This window comes from Spea bombifrons, chromosome 1, assembly GCF_027358695.1.
Source record: "Spea bombifrons isolate aSpeBom1 chromosome 1, aSpeBom1.2.pri, whole genome shotgun sequence".
In the NCBI taxonomy this organism is placed as follows: Eukaryota; Metazoa; Chordata; class Amphibia; order Anura; family Pelobatidae; genus Spea; species Spea bombifrons.
In genome coordinates this window covers 151,725,303-151,739,820 of record NC_071087.1, presented here as the reverse complement: position 1 = coordinate 151,739,820, position 14,518 = coordinate 151,725,303, and the positions used below count along the sequence as shown (strand labels likewise).

The window sequence follows — 14,518 nt, the reverse complement described above, 5'->3', positions numbered from 1 at the left end:
CGCACGCACACCAATACACCCAGCACCATCCACACCCAAACAGGTACCCCCCACCATTTTTTATAATGCTTTATTTACCTTTTATACTGCTATACAATTAGATGTAACTTTGTCATTACAATAGTCATGAGCTGTACATAGAAACTCGTGGTCCTCCTCTTAGTTCTGCAGTAGCACTGAATGTAAAATGCTATTTCTATATCATTGAGTTATTAAGGCTGCAAATTTCTTTAGGTGTCCTGTAAAGAAATACAAATATCGGGCACTGATTTAATTCATTCTTTAATAAAGGATACCGTACATCCCATCCTGGAATTCCAGGGCTGCTCGTCGAATTATTTTCTCTCTTACAATGTCAGAGTCTTTTTTAGGTTTGGGTTTGGAGTTTTCCGATTTTCGCAGTGTTCGTTTCTGTTCGACAGAATAAATAATATATTTGGTTATTTTGTAACAGGTAGATTTTGCCCAAAGTACCAGATTTGTGCTGTTCCCAAATAAATAACACGCACACAGTCAAAATCCAACCTGAACCCAGGTTTTACAGAGTACCGCCAGCTACTTTTCAAGTAAAAATACACTGTGTAAAGACCATTTTATTCATAAGACGTCAACTCATTTCATTAAGATATCATTTTAATGACGTTACGACATGCAGGGAAGCAATACACAAAATCAAATGAGATGGGCGCCCTGTTCACAAGAGCTTGCAATCCAAAATTGGCTAGTATGTTTCACACTGCTCATATTCTGCAATCAGTTTTTATTCATAGTTTAATTTTCACCTTGCTGCTCCATTAGCAGTGGGATTTACTGCAGACGTTGGCCTGTTTGGCACTTCATAGCCAACAGGGACTAGCATCAGCATGCTTTGGAAGTTCCCACGGTAGGGTACCTGGAGTTTTTCCTCTTTTGAAGGAGTGGCTGTGTGGGGGCGGGGCTAGCAATACATGGAGGTGGGGCTAGTCCCCGACAGTCTTAAGTGGGGAGGGGGAACGGGACCAAATACTACCCCCCTGTCCTGAGAAAGAAGAACCTGACATGGAGACCCACGGAAGCAGGACTTCACCCAGAGACTCCGAGTCAAACACAGACAATTCCCAACTAGGATCGTCAGTCAAGTAAAGAAAATCCCAGCTGTAGTCATATAAAGAGCTTTAGCTAATCCCAGCGCTTGCCTTGTTTTGTCTAATAAATTATACATTTTAGCAACAAGCTTGAACCGGATGGATCTTTCAAGGTAAATTACTCTTATTGTGTTATGTTATAACACTAAAAATACAGATTAAAGTATCTGCAGGTTTACCATTTCTAAATGAAGCCAACATGTTGGCCTCTTTAACAGAAACATAGATTTCCAAAGAAAAAGAAAGCAATATTTATATTATAAATTTTATCAAAGCTTATAAAAAACACATTTATAAATATCATACCTCTATTCTCTTTTCAAAGTGTTCACCTTTAATAATTCTGTCCACGTAGATGCTGGGAATGTGGACATCTTCTGGAGCAAAGGTTCCGGTTTCAACAATTTCCTCCACCTGCAAGCAAAAAAACCAGGAATGAAAATACATAAATTACTGATAATATGTAAATATTTAAAAGACCCCATCCGATACAGTATGCTTCTGGACCTAACGCACAGAAAGATTGAAAATGTTAAATAAAGGCCACCTGGAGGCCACAGTTAGCTAAGAATACACTGGCTAGGTCTTCAGAACAAACAATCCAAGTATTCTTAATGTGTAGCTTGGGTTTTAAAGTAAATCTCTTTATGAAAAAACAAATATCTGCTACAAGTTAACACTGCAGGCTGTGCTGCATACGAAGGGCATATACCAGGGGTGTCCAACCTGCGGCCCTCCAGGACTACATCTCCCATACTCCTTGGCCAGCCCCTTAGCTGAAAGAGCATCATGGGAGATGCAGTCCTGCAGCAGCTGGAGGGCCACAGTTTGGACACCCCTGGCATATACCATAGAGAGGTACTACATATGGCTATAGTTACTACAGACAAACAGATTTCACCAGAGAACACTCACGCTAGAGGGAATAGACATGTTCTTAGAAGATGTAAATGTAATATTGTTGCTATTCCCCTTTGTCTGTTATATATGGAAACAAATACTAACCGCCGGTGCCTCTTTGAACAGTGTCCACAGCAGGGCACAGAATGGATAAGCGAGGCCCTTGCGATACATACTAATGACCTCTCAAGTGACTCGATTTTTTAACTTTGGGCAAAAGACTAAGCAACGTATGCTTAGATCCCGCATAAAGAGAGAGTTCTAAAATTGCTTTCTATTTCTTATGGTAAAAAGGCACTTTATAGTAAAAAGTAAAACGTTACAAGAAGGAAAGAGCAAGGATCTAGAATCGAAAACCTTCTGCCGAGAGATAAAAGCTTTCTTTCATGCTAATAAAACCAACTCCTAAAACATTTGTTAGCAGGCCCTTTTCACTCAATGGACACTGCTGTAGAGCAGCGTTTCTCCAGCGAGGCCGTTAGCTCGGTCGCACACGGCTTTGAAGCGTTGAATGAACGACAAATAACCTTTCAATCTGGGCAACGCTACAACAGTGAGACACTGGCCCATGCTTTAGCACAAATATGAGGACACGTGCAGATCACGGCTACTACTACCTAGCAGAGGCAACCGTTCCAGAAGAAGGCATCCACACCGATCTATGCTCCGATGGAAGGCATTGCGCAAGCATGTGGGTATCGTTCCATGTATCTCATCAGAACATGAAATTCTAGAATGGTGCCCGGGATTACTACTGGATTCAACATGTTATACATTTACATACAGCTATAACATTGAATTAAAAACATATCCTATGATCCTGGCATGATGGGGATTTTAGTCTCACCCGCTGGCTAGCACTGCTATGTCCTGTACCATCTTTTTATTGTGCAGAACGGTTTGAAGTCTCTCGACAGCAAGAAACTGTCTGGGATTACGATACAAATGTTTTAGGGTGGAAACATTATTGGCTTCATTACACAGATATAATGAGAATGACAGATTAGGTTTTTTATTGTTGTTGCCCAGCAACCACCAGTGAATTTGCTCTATACAGAACAATTTTACGAGTGGGAATATGCGGTTTCCTTATGACAGGTGTACTAATGATACCAAGAGGAATTAGTGGTTACAGCCCCTTTAGAACAATACAATTGTGTTTCCTTCAATGTCACTTTGGAATGGATATGAAGCCACAAGCAAGCGTAGTTCGGCATCCGACGGCAGGCGTGGATCCAGTGTATAGATATAAATGGATGATACAGTAAAAGCCAAACTAGGGCTATAGAAGAAAGCCTGCAATTTACACAGCACTGAACAACCGAGCGTTTCCATTACAGGAACCTCATCCAAGGTCCTACCATGCTTATTAATCATATGCTATTACTGACTCAGTACAAAGATAAAAGCCGTCAAGCCAGCTCGGGCAACTTCTGCTGCTTAGATGGCTGCAGATTGACTCCCATGGTCCTCAGCCAGCATGTAGCATAACTGTTTCAAATATACTGTGCCATTATGTAGCTCTTCAGCTGTACGAGACAACAAAAATACTGGTAACCATTATATCGAGAACAGAAATCATATCAAGTTATGTGTAATTAGTAACTTAAGAGAGATTTTCTTTTAAGTGAAAGATCACGAGATGGATGGGATATGTTAGAAATTATTTTCTCGTTTCAAATCTCCCAGTTTTATCCAACATGAAAATAAATGCAAATAAATCCAAAACCCATTCCTTGCAAACTTCTATAGATGAGCAATAAATATACAAAAGGCACAAATCGCCTTTTTTTAATGAATGGAAGTACAGAGAGAAGACGTGCAACGATAAGATAGTTAAAGGCATTATTAACTAGTAAAATACTGTTTTTAGTGATCTTGCACCAAGAAGTTTTCACACACGTTGTATTCATTCACCTTCACAGAGACAGCAGGAGCCCTGGATGCTCATTACAGACAACAGATGCCAGACGCAGAGACAGACTCTGCGCCGTCATCCATTAATAAACCTCTGGGAAGAGGTTCAGAAATACATTCATTTGACCCGGACCCAACCTCTAAAGGCCTTGGATTAGAAACGTGGATATCTATCGACGGAAATCAGAAATATAGCACGGCACTGGAAATCAAGTTTTCGAAGTCTGGCTATGGAGTCCATCATTAAAATCATACTTGTGTAGGGTTCAGAGACCGTAACGGAAGGTGAAGAGTCTGTGCATTTCGTAGGGCTGCATAAAACAAAACTAAATATTCTTTATATGATAAATATTTTTCTCTGCATACCTAGAAGTCATAAGCTAATCATGGTCACGGAGACATAAACCACAGAATCTAACGGGCCTCCCGGGACAAAAGTCTTCAACGAGATGACATTTAGATTCTACAAGAGATCACGCACATCGTCACAGGCGCCTGACGCTCACGCAGCCCGTAGCAAATTTAAGGCAATGAGAGATCAGATCGGTCTGGCTCCCCAGTGTTACTCCTTTAATGGCCCCAGTGCCCATATGCAAGGTATAGACTTAATAAAATACTGTTACACGGATTCATACAAACCTCAACGATTGTCATTTTCGCAGCTTTACACATAGGCTGGTTGAAGTTCCTTGCAGTTTTTCTGTGAAATACAAAGAGTGACTTATGTTATTATTGCTATTATCATACACACACATACATATATATATATATATATATATATATATATATATATATATATATATATATATATATATATATATATATATATATAAAACTTCTCGTAGTTTAATTAAAAAAATAAAAATAAAAAATAAAAACAGTAGCTGTAGGGCCAAAATAGCTCTCAGAGAAAGAGGAACCTGACCCAGAGACCCTGAAGACCATGGGTCAAACATGGAGAGTTCCAAAGCATGATAATTAGATACTGTACAACACAAATATTTCGGTTCTTTCAGTACCAATTACCCTCAACACTGCCCTGACCAAAATATGGCGACAACGTTATTATAGTTTTCTCAAACAGTTGCTAAAGACGTATTTCCACATAAAACGAGGACCAAAAACATACAGCGATTCTCTCATCCATTCCTATAAGCATAGGTAGCTTAAACATATTTTGGAATTCAAAGACAGGACAGGCAAGGGTGCACGTTGAGAAGCTACGAAGAAGGTCTGGCCCATGGGGGGGGTGCCATTAAATACGAAATAAAGCTCTAACAAGCCTCACAGCCGCTAATTAGGGATTTTGAATTAAAGAGCGAAAAACAAAGACATCACACTACGTTTTTAAATAACCACAGAGGTGGCCACAATTACATTATTCTGGCCAATGGGAATGCGATTACTGGACTTGTCAAAAGGAGCTAATTAACGTGTAAGAGCCGACTTTCCTAGGGTACTCCTTTGTAGTCATTTATAGTGAGTAAGTGGTTGCAGCATGCCACTCATTACGATCAAGGGAAGTAGTTTGGGCTCCAAGTAAAATATCTAAATATCCAATTATGTTCTTTAACGATGTTGTCTGGCACGTTAAATAAAAACCATCGAAACGAGACCATTTATTGGCTTCATCTCGAAGGGCCGCTCTTGCCATGTTGCAATTTGTTTGGAAAATATCTGTGCTTTTTAAGCACAGAAACTTTATTTTTTTCCCTCCAGCAGGCCATCAACAAGTCAGATGCCCAAACGTAGAAATTAACAAAATCAATATGTGTTGTAAACACGGTGCCCGAAAGAAGCAGGGTGTGCTGGAGGCATCTGTCAAAAGTCTAAGCCAGGATGCGTTGCCCCGGCAACCAGAGAAATGTTGGAGTGAAGCGATCTATCACCAGGCAGTTGGAAGAGAATGTATACGTATATCCGCGAAATAGAGACGCACAGAGGGGGTATTCATAAAATGTTAAGCGATCAATAATAATTCCTACTCATGCGTACCTGATAGGAACTCTTATCACCTCAGAACACGGCATTGTGGCTTTTTTTTTTTCTCGAATTAAATAAGATTTAACGTTTATTTCCTTCCGTTTAGTTCCCAGCATTTGAATATAGGTGGCAAGTTATTGATTTCACAGCTTTTAGCATAAAATCATTTCAGGAATGGCTTTAGGTTTGTAGGGACCTTCAACAAAAGGGTTTACCTGGATCCAACCTCCAACACAAGTAATAATTTCATAAAGGAAATGAATATTTAGGACCACAGAAAAAATGGCTATGGCTACCTCTATGGATTATGCCGTTACTTTTGAACCTGCATTAGTTTGCTTGGCGTTATTTGGCTTAAGATTTGCCGTAAAATGGTGGATCTTTTCAAGGGGTGGCAAAGCTAATACATTTTTTTGCCCCCATTCTCTTCTCCTTACCCTGGCCTTACAAAAGGTTGCTTCAAGTAATTAAGAACAATCCGTACTAAATCTGTGTTTTTTCAGGCAAGTTTAACATTTCAATTCAACCAACACTATGGATTATGAGGCGCCAACTCTGATGTTGAGGTCCACCATGAGACGGGCAACAACCGTCAGCAACTTTAAGGAGCAATGCTGCACAGGGACTGCTTTTGTTTAATTCATGTAAATGGTTTTAATTCACTATAATGAAGCCCAATGATTGTGAACTCCATGAATAGCTTGGCTTGCCCTGGATAACATATAGTTACATTGGAGGTCTTGAAAGTAGCACTGATTGAACTACGCCTTGTGTAGGGCCAGCTCAGACTTTCCGGGTGTTATTACCATTTAAAAAAGGAGAGGTTTCTTGAAAGTATTCACGAAACCACAAGACTACAGATGAGCTTAACATTAAAACTCTGTCACACCTATGCATTATTAAGAATCAACCCCACGGAGTCCATCACATAATGCATAGTTATAAGTGGAAAGACCTGCAGTTGTCAACAATGTGTTAAGTAATGTATTCCAACAAAAGAGCATCTAGCCAAGTAAAGTTCTTTCAGGACAAGAAATTCCAAACTCACCTGAACACAACATTGCCAGCACGATCTGCTTTCCATGCCTTGACCAGCGCATAATCTCCAGTAATTGAGGTTTCCATAACAAATTTACGGCCATTAAATTCTTTAACCTGGATAAATTAGAGAGAGAATTAAAACATCTATGAAAGCTTTCAAGAACATCAAGAAGGTGTGTTTCTAACTGCTACAACTAATTCCATTCTATTAGAAACAGCATAATGTCATATAGACACCAAAACCTTTTTTTTGGATGGGACGTGGTAGAGCTACGTGTTTTAGGTTATGAACAGTACGGAGATTTCTTCTTTTGTATCAAACTAAAAAAATAATGCAAACTCACATTCATTCTGCTGATTTGCCAACGTTCTTAACTAAGTAACCGTTGTAACATGAGTGTTCAGAATGTCTCAGACAACGCCGTGTAACTTATAGACCGAAGAGTATTTGAAACATAGCCGAGTACTAGAGATGAATGGGGAAGACGACAGTAAGGCAGCAGACCATGCCTGCATACCGACACAAAAATAGAAGAAGGCTCCAGGCACGCAGGGGTTCCATCAGACAGATTTATTGTAGGAAACAGACAACAACGTTTCGACCTCACAATGAGGTCTTTATCAAGTTGAACCCCTGCGTGCCTGGAGCCTTCTTCTATTTTTGATTTACTGGGGAGCTGGCCCTTCCTGGCACAGCTAAGCACCTGAGTTCCTGTGGGGAGTGAGTGCAGATTCCTAATTCTGGTGACTTGCATACCGACACAGACCGTGATACTTTGTAACATAGCATCTGGTACACCCATGCTTTATAATAAGACTAAAATTGCACAGTTGCCTAAATAGAACACTATAAACATGCAAGGCGTGAAAGGAAAATTGAGACAACAGCGCCACCATGTGGCCCAACTGCTTCCATGCAGCTTGCCTACAAGATTTCATTTCCATTGTTGATTTTGTTTTATTTTGTGTAGCTGGATCTATATACATTAAATTAATCGAGGGGGGCGCCGTCAACACATTTAGATAGTACTCAATACAAAATGCGGCTATTATGATCCTTTTTCCCCCAAAATATTTTATACAACTTGAAAATTGAACACAATTACACAGTCTTCCTATACACAAACGATGGCTTTTATGATAACAGGTTTTTTTAGCATTAGCTAGACACAGTGCTAAGCCGATTGTTTGCATAAATCCTAAATACCAAGACAAAGAAGCCAACACTCTCTATTCAGGAAGTTCAGCCGAGGGCTACAGCTATGGGGTCAAAGTGGGAATTGCAAACATTCCTCTACAAAATTACTTTCAGTAATAAAAAATATAAAGTTAAGCATCCTATTATAGTCACAATTTGGCGATGGTTTTACTAGAAGGAAATATTCAGACTGATGGAGAATGTTAACCCAATTGCCAATATGACAGAGGCCTGCCACAACTTTTCATGTCCCCAAACAATAACCCTAGGAGATTTAACACAATGAATTGGTGTATTCTACCGACAGATACCGTTCTAAACAATAGTGCGTCAATGGACCAATAGGAAACTTGTTTTCCAACTAATTCACAAAAATACACAAAATATTTACAACAATTGGGTCAGTGGCTGTTCGTACACCACGGGGGGTGTTCATCTAATATTAAAAACTTACATATATGGATACCTATAACTTCCCATACCCCCTGCCAGCTATAAAACATGCCTAATTTACACTCCAATGGTGTACTGAGAAATAGCTTGTTGATCAGCCAATGTTCATATGGTCCTTTTTTTTGTATTATTATTTTGTTGCCTGTCTTACACTCGGGCTCTGCATTTTCTCAAGTAAAATGAAAGATTCATCAGAAAGAACCTCATTTACTTTAACGCTTCTCTTAATTACAAATGTCTAAAGTCTGCTAGCTTTACTACCAATCACTGCATGCCCATTTAGACATAATAGTGTCATAATAGTGTCCTGTATATATTGTTGATATAAGGAAATGAAATGGAAAAAGGGAAACTACAAATATAAAGAAAAATACTTCAAATTCTAAAAGAAACGCAGAAAACAGTGTTAGTATAATTTAAGGTTATTCGAAGGGGTGGATTATCCACTAACAGAGGCACCGCTGCAGATGAACAGCAGCAGCTGGATTTTACAGGTGAGCGTAGCCAGGTGCGCAGCAGGTATTCTGCAGTTAAGTTAAAATGAAGACGTTTAGAACATTAAAGGTTTTCATTTCTGTCTGTGAATTGGTTAGTCTGTATTTAAAAAGACTAGGTAGCACAAGCCCACCGGGAGCAGAAAAAGAGCCATGCACTTGAAGAGTAAATAATTGTGTGTATATACGCGTGTCTACGTATGCCTAGGGGCCCCATAGGGTTTTAATCAAGCACTTGTTATTTGTACGAGTGCATTATCGCTAAAAGACATATTTGTGAAACTGAAAAGAATTTAGGTAAGGGGTGCCAGGCTTTGTCCTTATGGTCGTCAAGGACATGAAAGAAAAAGTCACGTCTTTTTGTTGTTTTATTTTTTTTCCCTTTTCTGTGTTTTAGTACAAACAGACGCACCCTTGGCTCCACATACGATACCTGGACCCGCAACTCCTTCCATGATCTGGCACATTAACCTGAACAGCACTCTCCGCGGCACGTAGGCACTGCGGTTCTACATACACCCAAGTGAAATATAGGGCAGGGTTTCTAAGTAAAAGGCCATCAATGAAGAAAACGCTTTTTTGTTGTTGTTGTTGCTCAATTCCCATTTCGGTCACATAAAAAAGCTGCATCACCAACATTGGTTATAAGACTCGATATAAGAAATGAATGTAACACCACTACTTTACTTAAAATGTGGCTTTTCACCTACTTTTGTAACTAAACGCACCATTAGAAATCTCATTCTTGGTAGAGTGAAAGGTCTGAAACATTCCAAGAAATAATTCTTTATTCATGTTAATTGTTTTCCAGGGACACTAAATTGTTATGTGACATAAATTGTTGGCACGAATACATATATTTTTATACGAGAGCGCGTGGGAGCGAGAGCGCAATCAAAAATGCTTCTTAAAACTTTGTGTAACTATATGACTTAGGGATCTGTCATTTCATTCTTTACTTCGAAGGTTTAAAAATGTAATTTGCTTAACATTCCAAAGAATGAATATCAGAGCACCTTTAATGAAAGATGCGTTTGCCCTGAGGCTTCACTGTCTTTTTAATTTTAATAAATTTTAATTAAAACCTTGTTGTTTTAGCACCTTGGGAAATTTCAGAGATCACTTGGAACAAGCGAGGGAATGAATGTGGTTTACCTCTTTAGGGTGGCTAGCTATTGCCACAGTGCCGTCTTTATTATATTTTATTGGCGCTCCTCCTTCTTGGATTAACGTGCCGTAACCGGTGGGTGTAAAGAAAGCCGGGATGCCAGCCCCTCCTGCGCGAATTCGCTCTGCCAGAGTCCCCTGGTTATAAAAATTAAAAAACATACAGATTGGATTCTATGAAAAAGCAGTTTTACAGCAACGAGGTAGTAAATGATTACAATGCAATTCTGCAAACTTTACCTTTAGCTTAAGAAAGGTTTGCTTAATCGCTAAGCATAAAAAAAAATGTTTATTGCCTTTTAAAGGGCATTGATTACCCCCAAACCAAACATCAGAAAGGAACGGTTATGCAAATCTTATTTTTAATAGAAGCAAGGTTTGCCTTAAATAAAAACGAGTGTAGTGCCAGTTTAACTATCCCAAAATGGCACTGCGTGGGCAAACGTATAATAAAAGATATTATGAGACAAACTGATTACATCGGAAATAGTTATGCAGATAAAGAAATAAATGCCACTTGATTTTTGATGGCACTGTACCTTTAATCAACAGAGTCTGTATTTCTGCAGGAACTATATAAGGCTACAGAGTGGTACGGGGGTCGTGGCCAACAAACAAAAAGCATCTGGTTAACTAAACAGTGTTTTGACAGATAAAACATTTCAGCTCCCTAATTTCATTAAGACAACCCTTGTAATGCAGGGAAACCCTGTATAAGGCATGATTAAATCTAAAATTCACCAAAAATGTGATGTACCCAACAGTGATGACATAAAAAAAAGCCTTTTTTCAAATGTCACCAACTATCCAATATTCCGGGCCAGCTCAGTAGCCGAGAAACTTCCTGGGCTTGAACCCTAAATACTGCGTTCCGAAATGAGAGCGTCACCTACCAGCTCACAATATGGCGACCAAAACCCTAAGGTCTTTAAGTAAAGGACATCAGCCAACATAGGAGCATTACCTGCGGTACCAGCTCCACTTCCAGTTCTCCTTGAAGATACTGTCTTTCAAATTCAGCATTTTCACCAACATAGGAGGAGACCATACGCTTAATTTGCTTTGTTTGAAGCAACAGACCCAAGCCAAAGTTATCAACCCTGCAAAACATAGACATCACAAGCAGACTAATCACGACACGTGAGATGTATATACGCGCAAACACACCTACACAATACTGCGCAAAAAAAAAATGCTGTAAAGTAAGAATGGTTTCAAAAATAGCCATGTTAATAGTTTTTTACCACTGAACAAAATGCAAAGTGAATGAACAATAGAAAAATGTAAACCAAATCAATATATGGTGTGACCATCATTTGGTTCAAAATCGCATTGATTCTTCTGGATACACTTGCACACAGTTTTTCAATGAACTTGACAGGGAGGTCTTGGAGAACTAACCGCAGTTCTACTGGCTCTGTGCGGGACATACCATCACTTCCAGGACCCCCTCTTCTTCTTTATGCTTAAGAGAGTTCTTAATCACGTTGGCTGTATGTTTAGGGTCGTTGTCATGCCGCAGAATAACTTGAGGCTAATCAGCTGCCTCCCTGATAATACTGCACGATGTACAATGGTACCTGTACTTCTCATCATTAAGAAGACCATTAAGTCTGACCAAATCCCCAACTCCATTTGCAGAAATGCAGCCCCAAACTTTCAAGGAACTTTCACCATTCTTCGCTGTTGCCTGCAAACACTCATTCTTGTACCTCTCTCCAGCCCTTTAGCGAACAGACTGCCTTCTGCCATTTTTTCTGCACCCTAGTTCCTGTGCTTTTGTGAATAACCGAGTTGTTTGGCCTTGTTTCCATGTCGACCATACAGGGTTTTGGGCTGCAAGTCTTCCACGAACACCACTTTTGAGCAGACTTCTTCAGACAGTAAACGGCCAACCACTGCATCTACGGTTCCCAACATTGCCCATTACTTTGTGCTTCCAAGAGCTTGGACAGAACATATGGAAACACCTGTCTACCTTGAAATTTCTGCCTGGGAGAGACCTTGCTAATTTCGTGTAACTACCTTGTGTGTTGTTGCTGTGCTCAGTCTTGCCATGGTGTATGACTTTTGACATTAAAATATCTTCTGTCACCTCACCCAGGTTTATTCCTCTTACACAGTTGTTTCAGTTAATGATTGTATTTCAACCCAGATTAAATGGATGATCATTAGCATCTGCTCAGTATAATTGTTTAATCATACGCCTAACTCCCTGACAAAATCCCTGACATTCTGCAAGCGTACCTAGAACCTAGTACCTAGATGCTGTTTTGAAGGCAAAGGGTGGTCACAGCAAATTATTTAATAGAGATTTTCTTTTTCTGTTCATTTGTTAAAATATAAAATAAACATGTCAATTTTTTAAAGCATTTTTTCACACCTGCCTAAAACATTTGGAGGAGTAGGTAAGCAGAATAGAGCCATTATTTGTTTACTCTGCGATTACTCTGTTCAAGCCTTATTTTTCCATATAGCTTCAGAGTTTATTTTTGTATATTTTTTTTTTTTTTTTATGTAGAACAGCACCTTTAATTATGCAAAGACCACTCCCAGAGTTTTTCCAGCAAGGAAAATGTTAAAATTTGGATCAAAAGTCTGGTGGAAAACACGTGGGATGTAATGGACTCGCACTTTTGGGTCTATAGTTACAGTAGGTGGATCTACTTTTAACTATATATATATATATACATATATATATATATATATATATATACCGTATTTGCTCGATTATAAGACGAGGTTTTTTTCAGAGCAAATGCTCTGAAAAATAACCCTCGTCTTGTAATCGGGGTCGTCTTCTAATCAGACCTCAAATAGAGGTCTGATTAGGAGACTAAGATCCAGATCCCCCGCACCGCTGCAGGGGACCTGGATCCTCCTGTATGGTAACCTCAGCTGCTGCCGGCGTCTATCACCGAGCGCCGGCGAAAGAGCCGGCAGCAGCCGAGGTTGCATAAGCGCATACCTTCCCCGGATAGCCCGTCCACTGTGGGGAAGCAGAGCCGGTTGGGGAGATTCCTCCAGAAGACCGGAACCCGGCGGTACTGCGCTGTCCCTGCACAGACCTCTTCAATTTTCTGGAGGAGGCGGGGCCTAGCGGGGTCACACAGCGTCATGCTGTAATCCCGCGGGAGCTGCAGCAAGCGCCTGCTGAGGCATCACGGTGAGTGAAGTGCCTGAGTGGGTAGTTAAGTGTCTGGGTGGGTAGGTAAGTGTAAGTGTCTGGGTGGGTAGGTAAGTGTAAGTGTCTGGGTGGGTAGGTAAGTGTAAGTGTAAGTGTCTGGGTGGGTAGGTAAGTGTAAGTGTAAGTGTCTGGGTGGGTAGGTAAGTGTCTGGGTGGGTAGGTAAGTGTCTGGGTGGGTAGGGAAGTGTAAGTGTCTCAGTGGGTAGGTAAGTGTCTGGGTGGGTAGGGAAGTGTAAGTGTCTCAGTGGGTAGGTAAGTGTCTGGGTGGGTAGGTAAGTGTCTGGGTGGGTAGTGTCTGAGTATGTAAGTGTCCCCCTATATGCCACTCTGTCCCATGATATGCCTTTTAACCCCCTATATGCCAGAGTGGCATATAGGGGGTTAAAAGGCATATCATGGGACAGAGTGGCATATAGGAGGGTATAAGGCATGCCTGGGGGCAGATGTGCATAACTGGAGGGCAGGTTGGTAAATAAAAGGAAATTAAAAACAAACAAATAGTTTACATGAATTATTATTTATTTACTAGTAAAACTTTTTTCCTATGGGGTCGTCTTATAATCAGGCTTTTTCTTTTTTTCCTAAATTAATATTCAGATTTTGGGGGGTCGTCTTATAATCGGGGTCGTCTTATAATCGAGCAAATACGGTGTATATATATATATATGAATAATGCACTGCAAACACACAAGGTTTTTATCATAAATAATCAGATGTCTCCAGCAGAAGAGACCTCTAAACATTGCTTATTTTTAAGGACTGTTTCTCTTTAAATAATTGTAGACAGAGCGTTGGTGTCAAACATTTCCCAAACCCACTCAGGGATTCGCGCAGATATTAATATGACGGCAGGTAAGGGTTAGAAAGCGGTAAGACTGGCCGGCTGCAGGAATTCATCAGTAAACAAACCTGTGCACCATTTTAAATCACCATTTGTCAGAAGAGGTAACAGTATCTGAGATATATAATATATTATATATATTATACACCTGTGTGCGTAATCTCATTGAATGGCAGAAATAAAGCGTGGTCACCCTAGTCTTGAGGGATTTTC

At 40.0% G+C, this 14,518-nt stretch overlaps 1 protein-coding gene across 1 annotated transcript in view; it reads right to left on the bottom strand.

Annotated features, from left to right (window-relative positions):
- OXCT1 (3-oxoacid CoA-transferase 1) overlaps nucleotides 1–14,518 on the bottom strand; it is a 39,513-nt gene that overhangs the window by 20,601 nt on the left and 4,394 nt on the right. Inside the window, exons 4-9 of the mRNA XM_053448095.1 lie at nucleotides 11,242–11,377; nucleotides 10,266–10,415; nucleotides 6,973–7,079; nucleotides 4,581–4,641; nucleotides 1,431–1,538; nucleotides 297–411 (exon numbers count right to left, since the gene is read on the bottom strand). Coding sequence (XP_053304070.1) covers nucleotides 297–411; nucleotides 1,431–1,538; nucleotides 4,581–4,641; nucleotides 6,973–7,079; nucleotides 10,266–10,415; nucleotides 11,242–11,377 — 677 coding nt within the window. The remainder of the gene's footprint in view (nucleotides 1–296; nucleotides 412–1,430; nucleotides 1,539–4,580; nucleotides 4,642–6,972; nucleotides 7,080–10,265; nucleotides 10,416–11,241; nucleotides 11,378–14,518) is intronic.